The sequence below is a fragment of the Mobula hypostoma genome, chromosome 17, assembly GCF_963921235.1.
Source record: "Mobula hypostoma chromosome 17, sMobHyp1.1, whole genome shotgun sequence".
In the NCBI taxonomy this organism is placed as follows: Eukaryota; Metazoa; Chordata; class Chondrichthyes; order Myliobatiformes; family Myliobatidae; genus Mobula; species Mobula hypostoma.
In genome coordinates, this window is record NC_086113.1 from 64,236,876 (window position 1) to 64,256,824 (window position 19,949).

General features: G+C 42.1%; 1 protein-coding gene across 5 annotated transcripts in view; it reads left to right on the forward strand.

Moving 5' to 3' along the window:
- fars2 (phenylalanyl-tRNA synthetase 2, mitochondrial) overlaps window positions 1–19,949 on the forward strand; it is a 434,754-nt gene that overhangs the window by 350,856 nt on the left and 63,949 nt on the right. The window contains exon 8 of one of the 5 annotated variants that reach the window (XM_063070035.1): window positions 12,485–12,579. The exons of the other annotated variants lie outside the window; for them this stretch is intronic. Within the exon in view, the coding sequence (XP_062926105.1) occupies window positions 12,485–12,548 (64 nt within the window). The 3' untranslated portion in view covers window positions 12,549–12,579. The remainder of the gene's footprint in view (window positions 1–12,484; window positions 12,580–19,949) is intronic. 5 annotated transcript variants of the gene reach the window in all.

The following is a 19,949-nucleotide window of genomic DNA, read 5'->3' on the forward strand; positions in this document are numbered from 1 at the left end:
ACCTCTTCTGGGGCAGGTGGGACCTGTACAAGAGAGACGGGTTACACTTGAACTACAAGGGGACCAATATCCTTTCAGGGAGGTTTGTAAGTGCTGTTAGGGAGGCTTTAGACTAGATTTGCAGGGGGATGGGAACCAGAGTGCCAGAGCTGACAGTGAGGCTGGGGTGAAAATAAATGATGTTAAAAGTTCAAGCAAAGCCGCAAATAGAAAGGTTGTGAGTGGTGGTAAAAATCTTCTGCGGTGTATATATTTCAATGCTAGGAGTATTGCGGGGAAGGCAGACGAGTTGAGGGCGTGGATTGACACATGGAATTATGACGTTATAGCAATTAGTGAAACTTGGCTACATGAAGGGCAGGACTTGCAGCTTAATATTCCAGGGTTCCGTTGTTTCAGATGTGATAGAGGCAGAGGAGTGAAAGGTGGGGGGTTAGCATTGCTTGTCAGGGAAAATGTTACAGCAGTGCTCAGGCAGGACAGATTAGAGGGCTTGTCTACTGAGTCCTTATGGGTGGAGCTGAGAAACAGGAAAGGTTATGGCCACATTAGTGGGGTTGTGTTATAGACCACCCAATAGTCAGTGAGAATTGCAGGAGCAAATCTGCAGAGAAATAGCAGACAACTGCAGGAAACATAAAGTTCTGGTGGTAGGGGATTTTAATTTTCCACATATTGATTGGGACTCCCATACTGTTAGATGTCTAGATGGGTTAGAGTTTGTAAAATGTGTTCAGGAAAGTTTTCTAAATCAATATATAGAGGTACCAACTAGAGGGGATGCAACATTAGATCTCCTATTAGGAAATGAGTTAGGACAAGTGACGGAAGTGTGTGTAGGGGAGCACTTTGGTTCCAGTGATCATAACACCATTAGTTTCAACTTGATCATGGATAAAGATTGATCTGGTCCTAGGGTTGAGGTTCTAAACTGGAAGAAGGCCAAATTTGAAGAAATGAGAAAGGATCTAAAAAGCGTGGATTGAGACAGGTTGTTCTCTGGCAAGGAAGTGGGAAGCCTTCAAAGGAGAAATTTTGAGAGTGCAGAGCTTGTATGTTCCTGTCATGATTAAAGGCAAAGTGAATAGGAATAAGGAACCTTGGTTCTCAAGGGATATTGCAACTCTGATAAAGAAGAAGAGAGGGTTGTATGACGTGTATAGGAAACAGAGAGTAAATAAGGTGCTTGAGGAGTATAAAAAGTGCAAGAAAATATTTAAGAAGGAAATCAGGACGGCTAAAAGAAGACATGAGGTTGCCTTGACAGTCAAAGTGAAGGATAATCCAAAGAGCTTTTACAGGTATATTAAGAGTAAAAGGATTGTAAGGGATAAAATTGGTCCTCTTGAAGATCAGAGTGGTCGGGTATGTGCAGAACCAAAAGAAATGGGGGAGATCTTAAATGGTGTTTTTGCGTCTGTATTTACTAAGGAAACTGGCATGAAGTCTATGGAATTAAGGGAAACAAGTAGTGAGATCATGGAAATTGTACAGATTGAAAAGAAGGAGGTGCTTGCTATCTTGAGGCAAATTAAAGTGGATAAATTCCCAGGACCTGACAGGGTATTCCCTCGGGCCCTGAAGGAGACTAGTGTTGAAATTGCAGGGGCCCTGGCAGATATATTTAAATTGTCAGTGTCTACGGGTGAGGTGCCGGAGGATTGGAGAATGGCTGATGTTGTTCCGTTGTTTAAAAAAGGATCGAAAAGTAATCCGGGAAATTATAGGCCGGTAAGTTTGACGTCGGTAGTGGGTGAGTTATTGGAGGGAATACTAAGAAACAGAATCTACAAGCATTTGGATAGACAGGGGCTTATTGGGGAGAGTCAACATGGCTTTGTGCGTGGTAGGTCGTGTTTGACCAATCTGTTGGAGTTTTTCGAGGAGGTTACCAGGAAAGTGGGTGAAGGGAAGGCAGTGGATGTTGTCTACATGGACTTCAGTAAGGCCTTTGACAAGGTCCCGCATTTGAGGTTAGTTAGGAAAATTCAGTCGCTAGGTATACATGAGAGGTGGTAAATTGGATTAGACATTGGCTCAATGGAAGAAGCCAAAGAGTGGTAGTAGAGGATTGCTTCTCAGAGTGGAGGCCTGTGACTAGTGGTGTGCCACAGGGATCAGTGCTGGGTCCACTGTTATTTGTCATCTATATCAATGATCTGGATGATAATGTGGTAAATTGGATCAGCAAATTTGCTGATGATACAAAGATTGGAGTTGTAGTGGACAGTGAGGAAGGTTTTCAAAGCTTGCAGAGGGATTTGGACCAGCTGGGAAAATGGGCTGAAAAATGGCAGGTGGAGTTTAATACAGACAAGTGTGAGGTATTGCACTTTGGAAGGACAAGCCAAGGTTGAACATACAGGGTAAATGGTAAGGCACTGAGCGGTGCAGTAGAACAGAGTGATCTGGGAATACAGATACAAAATTCCCTAAAAGTGGCGTCACAGGTAGATAGGGTCGTAAAGAGAGCTCTTGGTACATTGGCCTTTATTAATCGAAGTATTGAGTATAAGAGCTGGAATGTTATGATGAGGTTGTATAAGGCATTGGTGAGGCCGAATCTGGAGTATTGTGTTCAGTTTTGCTCACCAAATTACAGGAAGGATATTAATAAGGTTGAAAGAGTGCAGAGAAGGTTTACAAGGATGTTGCCAGGACTTGAGAAACTGAGTTACAGAGAAAGGTTGAATAGGTTAGGACTTTATTCCCTGGAGTGTACAGAATGAGGGGAGATTTGATAGAAGTATATAAAATTATGATGGGTATAGATAGAGTGAATGCAAGCAGGCTTTTTCCACCGAGGCAAGGGGAGAAAAAAACCAGAGGACATGGGTTAAGGGTGAGGGGGGAAAAGTTTAAAGGGAACATTAGTGGGGGCTTCTTCACACAGAGAGTGGTGGGAGTGTGGAATGAGCTGCCAGACGAGGTGGTAAATGCGGGTTCTTTTTTAACGTTTAAGAATAAATTGGACAGATACATGGATAGGAGGTGTATGGAGGGATATGGTCCATGTGCAGATCAGTGGGACTAGGCAGAAAATGGTTCGGCACAGCCAAGAAGGGCCAAAAGGCCTGTTTCTGTGCTGTAGTTTTTCTACAGTTTCTATGGATCCTTGTGATGAAAGGTTACTGACCTGAAAAGTTATGTTTGTTTCTCTTTCCACAAATGCTGCTTGAGCTGATGAGTGTTTCTAACATTTCCGATTTTTATTTCAGGTTTAGAACATCTACATAGTTTAAATTTTCTATTGCTTATTATCTGACATTGTATGTGTCTAAATGCTCTGACTGAAGTACTGAAAGATGGCTGTTTCCCCTGGAATAAATTAATTATAACTGCAATAGGAACAAGAAAGTGATGCAGAACAAATCAGGAGTTCTAAGATCAAACTCTTCAAAAACACTGCTCTGAAGCATCAGTGTCCTGCATGTTCTACAAGCTTGCTGGAGAATTGTTTCTTCCATTTGAAAGTCTCAGGGAGAATTAAATCAATTCAGAGTAAAGTCTCTAAAGTGCTCTTAAAATAGTTTCCCTGAGTTTGAGTTGTCTGGTGTAATTTTGCTCAGTGGATTAGATTGCTTTCTAAAACATTAATGCACAGAGGGAATTATGGCTTCTTTTTCAACTATTTCAGCTAGAATCACAGAAGCAACTGCCTGAGCTGGTTCTGAATCAGAATGAACATTAATGAATCTAGGGCAGGGAGAGGGTAGCAGGGAAGTGAATTTTAAATTTCTTATTTCTTTAAATGAATGAAATTTGGGATTATTTTCAAAGTGGAGAGTCCTAGTCAGAGAGTTAAGAAATTGTACAGCATATAAATATGTCCTCAGCCCACCATATCGATGCCAACCTTTAGGCCATGCCCAGCATGTTCTTGAACCGCTGCAATATCCCTGGTGCAAATGCTCCCAGAGTACTGTGGGAAAGGAATCCTAGGTTGGAGCATGACCTAGAGGGGAATTTGCAAATGGTGCTGTTCTCGGACACAAGTTCCCTTTGTCCTTCCTGGTTGTAGAGCTAGTGAATTTGGTGGGGGCGGGGGGGGGTTTCCGTTCATGTAGACTGGATGGGTAACTATGATGTATTGCATATATATATATATATATATAGTACATGCTTAGGCAATTGTGTTCCAGTGGTGGAGAGAAAAATGATTTGGGGTAGTGGATGGGGCACCAAAATAGTGCATTGTTTTGTCTTGGGTTGTCTTGAGCTTCCTAGGAGTTGTAACCTCTCAGAAACCTTTAATCTGTTTCCTAAAGTACATTAGTCCTGAGTCACAATTGTTGTCTTAATGTAAGTTCAGGCCTCGGCTTTTGACTTATATTTGTCCCTTCCTCTTTAAGAGATTCACCAAGGAAAACAGTTTGGTGCTCCCATTGAACTGTTTTCCCTGGCGAATCCCTTACGATTATTAATTAAGCTTGTCTCGTTACATGAAACATCTAATATTCCAGTTCCCTGGTTGATGATGTGAGTTATTGTTTCAGAAAACTGTCCCTAATGCACTCTGTGCATTCACCCTCCAAATTATTTATGCCATTTGATTTTCCCAGCCCACGTATGAAATTAAAATCCCCTATAATTAGTGTATTATCTTTGCTGCAAGCTTTTTTTATTTCTTAATTCTGTCAGTTTCTACAGTTGGGCTACCTGTAAAATAAGACCGTAAGACCATAAGATATAGGAGCAGAAGTAGGCCATTCAGCCCATCAAGTTTGCTCTGCCATCCAATTCTTCCAGTTATCCCCACTCCTCTGCCTTCTCCCCATACCCTTTGATGCCCTGGCTAATCAAGAATCTATCTATCTATTCTGCCTTAAATACACCCAATGACTTGGCCTCCACAGCGGCTCGAGGCAATAAATTTCACATATTTACCATCCTCTGACTAAAGTAATTTCTTGCATCTCTGTTCTAAATGGACGTCTTTCAATCCTGAAATTGTGCCCTCTTGTCCTGGACTCCCCTACCACTGGAAATAATTTTGCCATATCTAATCTGTTCAGGCCTTTTAACATTCGGAATGTTTCTATGAAATCCCCCCTTATTTTCCTGAACTCCAGGGAATACGGCCCAAGAGCTGCCAGGCGTTCCTCATACTTTAACCCTTTCATTCCTGGAATCATTCTCGTGAATCTTCTCTGAATCCTCTCCAATGTCAGTATATCCTTTCTAAAATAAGGAGCCCAAAACTGCACACAATACTCCAAGTGTGGTCTCACAAGTGCCTTATAGAGCCTCAACATCACGTCCCTGCTCTTATATTCTATATGTCTAGAAATGAATACCAACATTGCATTTGCCTTCTTCACCACCTACTCAACCTGGAGGTTAACCTTTAGGGTATCCTGCACAAGGACTCCCAAGTCCCTTTGCATCTCTGCATTTTGAATTCTCTCCCCAACTAAATAATATTCTTCCACCAAAGTACATGACCATAGACTTTCCAACATCGTATTTCATTTGCCACTTTGCCTATTCCCCTAAACTATCTAAGTCTCTCTGCAGGCTCTCTGTTTCCTCAAGACTACCCGCTTCTCCACCTATCTTTGCATCATCGGCAAATTCAGCCACAAATCCATTAATCCCATTTTCCAAATCATTGACGTACATTGTAAAAAGCAGCGGTCCCAACACCGGCTCATGTGGAACTCCACTGGTAACCGGCAGCCAGCCAGAATAGGATCCCTTTGTTCCCGCTCAGGTTTCTGCTGACCAGCCAATGCTCCAACCATGTTAGTAACTCTCCTGTAATTCCATGGGATCTTACCTTGCTAAGCAGCCTCATGTGTGGCACCTTGTCAAAGGCCTTCTGAAAATCCAAGTACAGCACATCTACTGCATCTCCTTTGTCAATCCTGCTTGCAATTTCCTCAAAAAATTGTAGTAGGTTAGTCAGGCAGGATTTTTCTTTCAGGAAATCATGCTGGCTTTGGCCTATCTTGTCATGTGCCTCCAGGTACTCCGTAACCTCATCCCTAACAATTGATTCCAACAACTTCCCAACCACTGATGTCAGGCTAACAGGTCTATAGTTTCCTTTCTGTTGCTTCCCACCCTTCTTAAATTGTAACATTTGCAATTTTCCAATCCTCCGGCACAATGCCAGAATCTATCGATTCTTGAAAGATCATTGTTAATGCCTCCGCAATCTCTTCAGCTACTTCCTTCAGAACCCAAGGGTGCATTCCATCAGGTCCAGGAGATTTATCCACCCTCCTGAGCACCTTCTCAGTCATAATTTTCACTGCAGAAACTTCACTTCCCTGACACTCTTGAAAGTCTGGTATACTGCAGATGTCTTCCACTTGTTCAGTTCTTTTGCTATCTCTGCGACTCTCATTACAATATCTCCAGCGTCATTTTCTATTGGTCCTATGTCTACCCTCAGCTCTCTTTTACCATTTATGTACTTATAAAAGCTTGTAGTATCTTCTTTGATATTAGTTGCCAGCTTCCTTTCATAATTCATCTTTTCCTTCCTATTGACCTTCTAAATTTGCTTCTACAAGTTTTTAAAAGCTTCCCAATCCTCTATCTCCCACTAGCTTTGGCTTCCTTGTATGTCCTCTCTTTTGCTTTTACTTTGGCTCTCACTTCACTTGTCAGCCACGGTAGTGTCCTTCTTCCATTCAAAAATTTCTTCTTATTTGGAATATATCTGTCTTGCACTTCCCTCATTTTTCGCAGAAACTCCAGCTATTGCTACTCTGCTGTCCTTCCTGCTAGTGTCTCTTTCCAGTCAACCTTGGGCAGTTCTCCTCTCATGCCATTGTAATTTCCTTTATTCCACTGAAATACTGACACATTGGAATTCAGTTTCTCCCTCTCAAGTTTCAAAGTGAACTTGATCATATTGTGATCACTGTTCCCTAAGGGTTCCTTAACCTTAAGCTCTCTTATCACCTCTGGATCTTTGCAGAACACCAAATCCAGCACAGCTAATCCCCTAGTGGGTTCAACAACAAGCTGTTCTAAAAGGCCATCCCTTAGACATTCTACAAATTCTCTCTCTTGAAGTATAGTACTGGCCTGGTTTTCCCAATCCACTTTTAAAATCCCCAATGATTATCATGAGATTGCTCTTCTGGCATGCTTTTTCTATCTCCTGCTGTAACTTCTAATCCACAATCCCGGCTGTTGTATGGAAGCCTGTATACAACTGCCATTAGGGTCCTTTTACCCTTGTCATTTCTTAACTCAACCCATAGATACTCTCCACCTTCCGATCTTATGTCATCCCTTTCTAATGATTTAATATTATTTCTTATACACAGGGCCACACCACTCCCTCTGCCTTCTGACCTATCTTTCTGATACACCGTATATCCTTGGATGTTCAGCTCCCAATGGCAGCCATCCTTTAGCCAAGTTTCAGAGATGGCCACAACGTCATGCTTGCCAATCTGTAGTTGAATTTCAAGATTGTCCATTTTATTTCTAATGCTGCATGCATTCAAATGTAACATTTTCAGTCCAGTATTTGTTGCTTTCTGTTTTAACTGTACCACGCCTCTATTGCCCTGTAATTCATCCCACTGGCTGTGATTATGCCTCATATCTTGCCTGTCCTTTCTATCATCTCTGCTGCATGCTATCTTTGATTTATTTATGTTTTCCCCTTCCTCAGCCCTGTCACTCTGGTTCCCATCCCCCTGCCAAATTAGTTTAAACCCTCCCGAACAGCTCTATTAAATCTGCCTGCTAGGATATTGGACCCCTTTGGGTTCAGGTGTAACCCGTCCTTTTTGTACAGGTCATACCTCCCCCTGAAGAGGCCCCAGTGATTCAGGAACCCAAAGCTCTGCCCCCTACACCAGTCTCTCAGCCACGCATTAATATGCCTGATCATGCTATTCTTGTGCTCATTAGCATGTGGCACAGGCAGCAAACCTGAGATTACTATCCTGGAGGTCCTGCTTTTCAGCTTCCTACCCAACTCCCTGAATTCTCTCTTCAGGACCTCCTCCCTTTTTTCTACCTATGTCATTGGTACCAACGAGTACCAGGACTTCTAGCTGTTCACCCTCTCCTTTCAGAATACTCTGCACCTGATCCAAGACATCCCGTACCCTGGCACCTGGGAGGCAACACACCATGCGGGTATCTCTATCAGGCTGAAAGAACCTCCTGTCTGTTCCTCTCACTATGGAATCCCCTATGACTACCGCATTCCTCATCTTCTTTTCTCCCTTCTGCACCATGCTCAGTGCCAGAGACCCGATCGCTGTGGTCGTCCTCTTGTCAGGTCATCCCCCCTCAACAGCATCCCAAATGAGATAACGATTACTGAGGGTGATGGTCACAGGGGTGCTCTGTACTATCTGAGCTCTTCCCATCCCTTCCCTGACAGTCACCCACCTATCTAACTCCTGCAGCCTTGGGGTGACCAACTCCTTATAACCCCTATCTATCTCCTGCTCACTTTCCCTAATAAGCTGTAGGTCATCAAGCCGCAACTCTATATCCCTAACATGGTCTCTTAGAAGCTGTATCTCAGTGCACCTGGTGCAGATGTGGCCATCTGGGAGACTAGAAGATTCCCAGGATTCCCACATCTGACACTCAGAGCAAAGTACTAACCCTACAGACATGCTCTCTGTTCCTCCAGAAAAAAATGCAAGCAAAAATAAAAACGGAGTCCACTTACCCACTTAACTCGCCAAAGCCCTCCTAAGACCACTCTGTTGATGACCACTCCGCTAGGCAATGTTTATGCCTGAACCTTCCCTGCTCTCCAACTCACGATTGGTGCTCCGGTTATAGCCGAGTTACTGCAAAGCTTTCCCCTTTTAAACTTCACTCCCGGACCTGTGTGCCACCCGCTCTCTTGGAGCTCTCCAACTCATAACTGGCGCACTGGTTATAGCTGAGTTCCAGCGAAGCTTTTCCCTTTTAAACTTCGCTCCCTCCTAGTCTAGAGAAACTCTGGAGAGAGTTTTTTCAACCCTATCCCATATTCTTAATTGCCACTTAGAACCTAACCCTCTGATTGCTCTTTTTGGCACCTTGGGTGAAGTGGACATGCACTTGAGTCTGACTAAACGTCGAACATTATCTTTTGCCTCTCTCTTGACTAGACAATTAGTTCTGCTTAGGTGGAAAGATGCTGCCCCACCCACTCATAATCAATGGCTTAGTGATATTATGTCCTGTTTAGACCTTGAAAAGATTCATTATTCACTTCTTAATTTGGACATAAAGTTTCATAAGGTGTGGGGACCTTTTCTTGAATACTTTCATAACTCCTCTTTAGATTGAGTTTATCCTTTTTTTTCTACTACAATCCCTTACTTTCAGCTTTTTTTCCCTATAAGTTTTATGGTTTTTTGTTGTGAATTATGTTATAGTTTTGGTGGTCGGCATTATATTTTCTTTTTTTTAATATATATTATTTTCAGCTCTGTAATTAAAAAAAAACAAACTTCGCTCCCAGACCTGGGTGCTGCCTCCTCTCTTGGAGCTCTCCAACTCACGATTGGTGCGACGGTTAACCGATCCCACCAGGATCCATTAGTCTTTGTTGTCTCCTATGTCCACCCTTATTGCATCTATATCTCATTTTTCAATGCTAGGATCCTACTTCACTATTCCTATTAATGTCAGCCTTTATTATTCTGACTCCCCTTCACCAGGTTAGTTTTGTGAAGTTCACAGCACCAAAACAGGCCTTTTGGCCCTCTACATCCATGCTGACCCTTTACCCATCTTCACTGATCCTATTTACTCATTTGTATATTTCCATGCCATGCCTGGTTAAGTATCTGTCTAAATGCCTTTTCAATGTAGTGATTTCACCTGAGTCCTCCACTTCTTCTGGCAGCATATTCCAGATATCAATCATTCTTGATGTTTAAAATAAAGCTTTTCCCTCTTCTTTCAATGGCCCTACATTGAGAAAAAGATTCCAATTGTCTTATAATTTGATACACCTATCATTTCTTGGCACCTTTACTCTGGGGAAAACATGCCCAGTATTTCCAATCTCACCTCCTCGCTAAAGCCTTCCAATCCAGACCTCATCCTGATGGATTTCCACTGCATTCTCCCCAGCCCTATCACATTTTTTCTATAGCATGGCAGTCAAAACTGTACACAGTCATCTATTAATTGCATTTTTATAAAATTGTGACATCACAACTCTTATATTCTTTGCTGTCACCAATGAAGACAAACGTGCCAGAAGCCTTCTATAGCTCTGATCAACCTATGTTGTGACTTCCTGTGAACTATGAACTTGAACCCTTTAGTATTCTGAAGAAAGGTAACGTTGCTTGTTGGGCAGTAGTGATATTCAAATGGAAGAAAAAATGTTAATTCGATCAATCTTTTAAACGTTACTGTATGTTCCTGAAATTTCATGACAGTATTAATCTTGCGCATGATAGATAAACAGAATCCCAAGACAAAAGATGAGAGGGAGAGATTTAATAGAGCACTGAGGGACAACTTATCACCCTGAGGACGGTCAGTATGTGGAATGAGCTACCAGAGGAAGTAGTTGAGGCAGGCACATGAACAACGTTTAAAAGGTAATCGGACAATACGTGGATAAGAAAGTTTTAAGGGGTTATGAGCCAAACATGGCAAATGGGACTAGCATGGATGGAAATCTTGGTCAGTATGGACCAGTTGGACCAAAGGGCCTATTTATGTGTTTTATGACTCTGCCACTTTCTGTGACTAAAAGGCTATTTGTTCACCTCATGGACTATGGCACAGATTAAGAAAATATGTAGAATTTTTAATTCAATACATTTTTGGTATGGATTATAAAAGCATGTATCCAAAGCAGAAGAACAACGAGTTTTTTTTACTGTTGGCTGAAAGGAAAAATGGCTTCAATCCTCTGTTGCATATTATAAATCACAATAACTAATGTAGAGGCAAGAAATCGATCCTGGAATTGATATGTTGGCTTTTCTTGTTATTCCCAGACAGACAAAAAATGTTGGCATTAGTCTGGGCAGGACCCTGAGGCTTGCAGCTTTTGAGTAATATAGCATCTGTTAATGGCTAGAAAACCTAAAAAAAATCCATTACTGGAAACTCTTATTTGAGCAAACCCTCAGGATCAAGGATGTTTTACTTTCATACATACAGTCTTATAGATTCGGAGGTGGCTAACAAAGACAGTGTGGGAGTCACAGACTCTTCCACAGAAGGTTCAGGGTGGGTGGGTAGTATCTACAGAGGACCACTCCTTCTGCCAGCTGTGTGCTCTTAATATTCTCAATTTCATCCTGGCTTCTCTGCTTTGAATAGTAATGAGCTGGAGGTTCTCAGAAGCAACTAGAGTTGTTTTACTTCTTCAAGGAGACATTAAGCACATTATTGAAAATACCACCCTGGTACTTCCTTCTGCTGACAGAGCTCGGAATAGGATGTCTCTTTCAAGAATCTGGTATTGACATGCATGCAATGTGGCGTGACCAATATAATTGTAATTAGTACCTTAATGATTAGGTGTTGTCTTGGGAGAGGACAATCAATTTAGGAGATCTTGCAGAGCAGCACAAGTTAAAATTTCCAGTGCCTTGTGATGCCTGTTGTAGGTAGTGTAAGTCATAAAAGTTTATAGGAGTGCAGGGGTTGGTCTGATAGGTTTTGTACCAGCTTGGAGATCTTGATTTTCAAATGGCCTTCCCTCAAATGACCAAGATCTGTGCTAGCCCATTGAAGGAGAGAGTGAATTTAATCATCAATGTGATCTTTTGCCTTGTGGTTGCTTCTGTGATTGGGAAAATGGTCTATATTTTCCGGCATCTCTCCATGAATCTTTATCGTTGAAGGGCACTGCAGGTGCCGTAGGGACAGACTGGTAGAGTTTTGTGGATTTTGAGTATAAGCACCATCCTCTCACATGTTTCAGCAGAAGCGTCAACAACGGCGTGGAGCTTAGCCTCTGAACATGAGCAAACACAAGAGTATTTCTGCCCTTTGCATTTTGTAAGAGTGTATCAGAAATTATGGAAATACCATGTCTATGAATGAGTTGCAAATGGTGATATTTTAAAAGTTACTTCTCTTTAATGTAGCTCATTGGAGTTATAGAGACATGCAGCATGGAATCAAGCCCTTCGCCAATCAGGTCCATGCCACATCAGTCATTCATTTAAATTAATTTTACATGAATCTTATTTTATTCTTTCCCCGGATTCTACCACTCACCCACATGCTAGGTTAATTTACTCAAGCTAATTAACCTAACAATCCTCATGTCTTTAAGATATTGTATGAACTTTTATTTTAATAGGATGAAGAAATAATCTTAGTCTTTTTTAATTTAAGAAATTGCATTAACTTTTGACTTACTGTAGCTTTTGTACAACTTTTGCTAGATTGAAAATGTGGCATCACTGAAATGTATTGCACAGAAAGTAATCACTCAATCTTTTGTGATTGTGATGGGACTTTGAAAGAGCTGTTGTGCATTCACACTTCTTTGTAAGCCAATATGTTTCTCATTCTCAAGAACTTGTCCAGCTCCTGTGAAATGTTGTGGATGCCTTTCACTTGGATTTTCAGAAGGCCTTTGACAAGATGCTACACATGAGGCTGCGAATTATGGTAAGAGCTCATGGTGTTCCAGGAAAGATATCAGCATGAACAGAAAATTGGCTGACTGGCAGAAGGCAAAGAGGGGGAATAAAGGGGTCCTGTTCTGGTTGCCTGCCAGTGTCTAATGGTGCGCTACAGGGGTCAATGTTGGGTCTGCTGCTTTTCACATTATATGTTCAATGTCTGGATGACAGATATGATGGTTTTGTGGTGTTTAGTTTTCAGACAATACGAAGGTAGGTGGAGGGGCAGTTGTGTTGAGCAAGGAGAGGGCCTGCAGAAGGACTTGGCCAGATTAGAAGAATGGGTAAAGAAGTGGCAGATGGAATACAGTGTAGGGAAGTGCATGGTCATGCATTTTAGTAGAAGGAATAAAGATGTAAACTTTTTTTTAAATGGGGAGCAAATTCAGAAATTGGAGGTGCAAAGAGTTTGAGAGTATTTGTGCAGGATTCCCTGAAGGTTAACTTGTAGGTTAAGTCATTATTTAGGAATGCAAATGGAACATTAGCACTCATTTCGAAAGGACCATGAAAACAAGGATATAGTGCTTTATAAGGCATTGTTCAGACCACATTTGGTGTACCGGGAGCAAATTTGGGCCCTTATCTAAGAAAAAGTGTGTTGGCATGAGAGAAATTAGGGAGGTTCAGAAGAATGATCGCGGGAATGAAAGTAGTAGATCTACTAGGACTTGATGTTTCAATCCCTATGGTAAGTCAGCACTCTCGATGTTGGCAGTGGGCTTGGAGTGGTGATAAGGAGGGAGGGTAGGTACATCATCGGGGTCATCAGGTGGTCACCCTCCTTCTTTGACATATCGTTGATAAGCCCACGACATCTCCAGAGGGCTCAACGGTGCTACCTGGCGTCCCTGATATACCCCCCTCAATTCTATACCCTCCTGTCGTCATCTTGCAGCCCAGTTGTTGTCTTTCCTTTTAATCCAAATCCAATTGCTGCTTTCTTCTGCTGCATTTGATAAGGACTTGATTGGAGGGAATGACCCCTCACCCCCATCTTCCTCAATAGACTGGTTGTAGATGTAGCAACGAATCCCCTGCATCCCACTTCTACAGGGAAAGTCTTGGTCTTCCAGCCATTCTGGGCAGCTTCAGTTGCCAGTTCAGAGTACTTGGTCTTTTTCCTCTCATAAGCTTCTTCAACACCATCTTCCCATGGTACTACAAAGTTAAAGTATGAGTAGAGTTTGATGGTCTGGGTCTATACTCATTGGAGTTCAGAAGAACGAGAGGGGATTTCATCGAAGCTTATTGAATATTGGCTTAGATATGGTGGACATAGACAGGATGTTTCCTGTAGTGTGGGACTCTGGGACCAGAGGACACAGCCTCAGAATAGAAGGACATCCCTTGAGAACAGAGATGAAGAGGAATTTATTTAGCCTGAGGGTGGTGAGCCAGTGGAATCATTGCCATAGACAGCAGTGAAGGCCATGAATTTGGGTATATTTAAAGTGAAGGTTATATATTCGTCATTAGTAGGGGTGTCAAATGTTGCGGAGAAAAGGCAGGAGAATGGTGTTGAGAGGTAAAGTAAATCAGCCATGATTGAATGGCAGTGCAAACCTGATGGACAAAATGGCTTAATTCTGCTCCTGTGTCTTGTGGTCTCAAATTGTTTAGGGAAACTGTTTCCATCTCTGTTTTGTGGAATCATTGCAGATCCTGATAATATATTGATAAGTTAATTAAAGATTTCTTCATTATTTGTTTGCAACACCTGCCAAGCAAGGATGTGGATCCGCTGTAATCTGCCTATTGCCACATTGGATCAACAGCAGATGCAATCTCTCTGGCTCTGCACTCAGCCTTGAATCACCTGGGCAATAGCAGTACCTACATCAGGCTGCTGTTTATGGGTTACAGCTCAGCGTTCAACATAATCATACCCTCAGTACTAATCGACAAGCTCCAAAACAAGGGGTCTCTGCACCTCCTGCTACACCTGGATCCTTGACTTCCTCATTGTGAGACCACAATTAGTGCAGGTCGGAAATAACATCTCCTCCTCACTGACAATCAATACTGGTGCACCTTAGGAATGTGTGCTTAACCCACTGATCTACTGTTGCTTCACCCATGACTGTATGGCTAGGCCCAGCTCAAATGCCATCTATAAATTTACAAATGACACCACTATTCTTGGCAGAACCTAAGATGGTGACTATGAAGTGTACAGGAGTGAGATAAATCAGCTGGTTGAGTGGTATCACAACAACAATCTTGCACTGAACATCAGTAAGACCAAGGAATTGACTGTGGACTTCAGAAAAGGAAAGTTGAGGGAACTCACACCAGTCCTCATCAAGGGATCAGAGGTGGAGAGGATGAGCAGTTTAAAGTTCCTGGGGGTCAATATCTCTGAAGATCTATACTGGGTACAGCACATTAATCCAATTACAAAGAAGGCACAATCATGGCTATATTTCATTAGTGGTTTGAGGATGTTACTAAAGACTCTTGCAAATTTCTGCAGATGTACTGTGGATAGCATTCTAACCAGTCGCATCACCATCTGGTATGGAGGCGCCACTACACAGTATCGGAAAAAGCTGCAGAAGGTTGCAAACACAGCCGGCTCTGCCACGTACACTAGCCTCTCTAGCGTTGAGGACGTCTTCAAAAGATGATACCTCAAAAAGGCGGCATACATCATTAAGGACCCCCATCACCCCGGATGTGCCCTCTTTTCATTTCTACCATTAAGGAGAAAGTACAGTAGCCTGAAGACATACACTCAATGTTTCAGGAGCGGCTTCTTCCCCTCTACCATCAGATTTCTGAATGGACATTGAATTATAAGACAATAAGATATAGGAGCAGAATTAGGCCATTTGGCCCATTGAGTCTGCACTACCATTCAATCATGGCTGATCCTATCTTTTCCCCCTCTTCTGCCCCACTCCTTGGCCTTTTCCCCAGAACCTTTGAGGCTGTGGCCAATCAAGAACATCAGTCTCTGCCTTAAATACACCCAAAGACCTGGCCTCCACAGCATCCTGTTGTAACAAATTCACCACTCTCTGGCTAAAGAAATTTCTCCACATATCTATTTAAATGGATGCTCCTCTATCCTGAGGCTGTGCCCTCTTGTCTGAGACTCCCTCATCATGGGAAATATCTTTTCCACATCTACTTTGTCTAGGTCTTTCAACATTTGAAAGGTTTCAATGAGATTTCCCCCGCCCCCCCCCACCTTACCATCCATCTAAGTTCTAGAAGGAACAGGCCCAGAGCCCTTTCATTCCGATAATCATCCTTCAGAACCTCCTTTGAGCCCTTTCCAATGCCAGCACATCTTTTCTTTGATAAGAAGCTCAAAACTGTTCGCAATACTCAAGGTGAGACTTCACCAGTGCCTTATAAAGCCTCAGCATCATATCCCTGCTCTTATATTCTAGATCTCTTGCTAACATTGCAGCTGCCTTCCTCACCACTGACTCAACCTACAAATTAACCTTTAAGGTGTTCTGCACAAAGACTCCCAAGTCCTTTTGTATCACAAAGTTTTGGACTTTCTCCCTGTTTATACAATAGTGTGCACATTTGTTTCTTCTATCAAAGTGCACGGTCATGCATTTTCCCACATTGTATTTTATTTGCCACTTTCTTGCCCATTCTCCTAATCTGTCTAATTCCTTCCGCAGCCTTCCTGTTTCCCCAACATTACCTGCCCCTCCACCAATCTTTGTATCATCTGCAAACTTGGCAACAAAGCCATCTATTCCATCATCTAAATGATTGATATGTTGTTGTTCGTCCATCGTTGACGTTGATGAAGACCTTGACTCCATGGTGATGGTGTCGAGACTAGCGCTTGATTTGGATTTAAGTGAGGGAGAGTTGAGCAGCGTCAGCCTCACTCTCTCTTCCCAATTCCCATCTGGATCCAGTGGCCAAGTGGTTAAGGCGTTCATCTAGTGACCTGAAGGTCGCTAGTTCGAGTCTTAGCTGAGGCAGTGTGTTGTGTCCTTGAGAAAGGTACTTACTCACACATTGCTCTGCGATGACACTGGTGCCAAACTGTATGGGTCCTAATGCTCTTCCCTTGGACAACATCGGTGGTGTAGAGAGGGGAGACTTGTAGCATGTCTGTAGCATGTATGCCAGTCTTCCATACAACCTTGCCCAGGCCGGCGCCCTGGAATCCTTCCAAGGCGCAAATCCATGGTCTCATGAGACTAGTGGATGCCAAATGATTGATATACAGCATAAAAAGAAGCAATTTCAACACCGAACCCTGCGGAACACCACTAGTCACTGGCAGCCAACCAGAAAAGAATGCCTCCTACCAATCGGCCAGTGCTCTAACCATGCCAGTAACCTTCCTGTAATACTGCGGGCTCTTAAATTGGTAAGCAGCCTCGTGTGGCACCTTGTTGAAGGCTTTCTAAAAATTGAAACATATCTCCTTTATCTATTCTACTTGTTATCTCCTCAAATAATTCCAAAGGTTTGTCAGGCACAATTTTCCCTTAAGGAAACCATGCTGACTTCGTCCTATCTTGTCCTGTGTCACCAAGTACCCCATAACCTCATCCTTAACAATTGACTCCCAACATCTTCCCATCCACTGAGGTCAAGCTAATTGGTCTATAATTTCCTTTCTGCTGTCGCCCTCCTTTATTAAAGGAATCCTTGTACACTACCTCACGATTTTGCTCTTTTTGTGCTACTCAATTTAATTTACAAAAATATATTTCATATTAAGTTATAGTCTTTATTGCTATGCACTGCTGCCACAAAACAACAGGTTTCACATGTATGCCAGTTTTATGATGTCACAGACAGTAGATCAATCCCAGTCCAATTGATGTGATATAATTCAGTATGAAGTCCCCTTGTCTAGCTTTGGAGGCACAGCTTTGAGCCAGCTACCCAAGAACATAGAAATACAGTCTGTGAGTTATACTTCTCAGCCGACAGAGTAGATTGTTGTGATCCGGTAGCTCCAGAATAGCTCTAGAATAAGGGTAACCTTGTCTGTGTTAGCAGCCTTTGTTTTGAATGGAATTGGCCCTAGGGGTTTGCTGTTCTTAATATCAATAGGGTTTCCTAGCTGGAAGGCGCTTCTATGTCAATTTTAAAATCGCAAATTGTTTTGACTAAGGATTTCCTGATATATCTACTGTATTATTCCCTTTAAACCTTCCTTCAGCGTTAGATCCACTTAGTTGCTGACTATGGTGCTAAAATAAGGTTATAAATTATGTAACTTGAAAACACTGATTGAATGCCCAAGCACTGTTATGAAAACATTTAAGGGAGTAAATTATCTGTGTATCACAAAACAGTAGTCCATGGGTCTAGTAATGTTATAGATTTCAAAACCAAGGATTGAGTATTTCCCAAGCTCATCTAAACATCAGGCTGTGACAACTTTCGGCATGCCCAGTCTGACTGGTTTAATTTACTTTATAGAACACCCGCACTCTTATATTTGCATTTAACTGTAGGATTTCATAACTGCTTAATAACGCCTCATCTTTTGAGAGGAAAATCTATAATATACTTTGACAATATTAAAGTGTCGAGTCACATAAGTAATGGAATCAGCTGACAGAAAGGGCATGCATTGGGAAGTAAAAGCTTTATCATACAACACATTACAGTACAACAGCTGCTCCTATATCTTATGGTCTTTTTGTCACTCTTTCTTCATGTTGCCTATTTCACTTAGAACCTTGAATTACATGGAACAAATTTGGAGCATCCGCCTCTAAAGGTTGTGGGAAGCCAGATCATTAAATATATTTTAGGTGGATAAATATTTGAAGGATCAAGAAATTGAGCATCGTGGTGAACTGGTACAGAAGAGGAATTGAGGCCGGTATGCCTAGATCAGCCATATCATATTAAATAGCAAATCAAGTCTGATGACCTGCTCCTCCTGTTTTTGTGTGTTGTGATGAGCTAAACCGTGGTGGAGCTACTTCCCGAAGAGTCCAATAAAGTTGTCAATCCCCACATTCTGGAAACAGAAATGGTCTGCAAACACCCTATGAAGAGTGAATACAGATATTCCTGATGCAGTCATCTACTGGGACTTTTTTCCTGTACAGTAGTATTAAGGCTGTCATTTGATTGCATCATGATCTCTGCAATCTTTGCCTTCATATGAGTTTAATGGTCATGCAATCTTTTTTAAAACCATAACTGAGATTTTTTTAACAGGTTGAAAAACCAAGGGTCAACCTACAACAACAACAATCTTCCCCCCCCATTAGATTTCAATTTTATCTCTGATATCTCTGACACTATGATTGCTTTGAGTGAAAAATATCTACATTTGAGGAGCTTGTAAAGAAGTTACATTAAGAATTTGTTGAATGGTATCACAGAGATTGTATTGCTGAACTAGCAATCTAAAAGTCTGGGTTCATGACTGGGTGACAAGTTTACATCCAACAGTAATGGCTAGGATACTTCAATTCATGAAACTACCAGACATGTTCTGAGGACCTATTATAGACCAATAAAAACCAATGGGTCTTTAGAATACATCTGGTAAGAATTTACAGAATGTGGGGCAGCACAGTAGCCTAGTGGTTAGCACAACGCTTTACCATACCAGTGACCCAGATTCAGTTTCCGCTACTGCCTGCAAGGCAGTGAACATTCTCCTCATGTCTGCGTGGATTTCCTCCAGTTACTCCAGTTTCCTCCCACACTCCAAAGACGTTCCGGTTGTTAGGTTCATTGGTTGAAAATAAATAAATAAAATGTGATAGATGATGAACTTACATTTGAATGGAAGTAGCAAACAGCTAATTCAAAACAATTAGCGATCAATGTTTTTCTTCTTTGCACTAGCTGTCATCCTTATGAAACCCCCTGGTTTCTGGTCCCGCCAAACCCCTGGGACCAAGATGGCTCTCCCACCCCAAACCCTGGTTTGTGTGGATGCTGTGTAATCTGCTACCCTGTTACAGTTCTGCCATCCTAATTGGATGACACACATTCCTCATCTTCCCTCACCTTCGACAATAACCCAAACAGGCTGACAGCACAGCAGACTGCTCTTACAGAACTGCTAAATTACAGTAAAAATATGAACCAGGACATTACACTTGTCATTTACTTTTATATCCTACACTAGGTATCTGACTATCTTCTAGACTTTTCTAGGTTTCTATTGCCTTTATTCCAGACTTCATCAATGTTTTCCAGGGATCCTGCCAATCTTTATATCTATTCATGACATATTGTAGGGAAATTACAGTGAGAGAGAGGAGTTGGCCAAAGTAAATTGGAAGGAGCAGCTGACAGGGATGTCAGCAGAGCAGCAATGGCATGTGTTTCTGGGAAAAATGAGGAAGGTGCAGGACATGTGTATTCCAAAAATGAAGAAATATT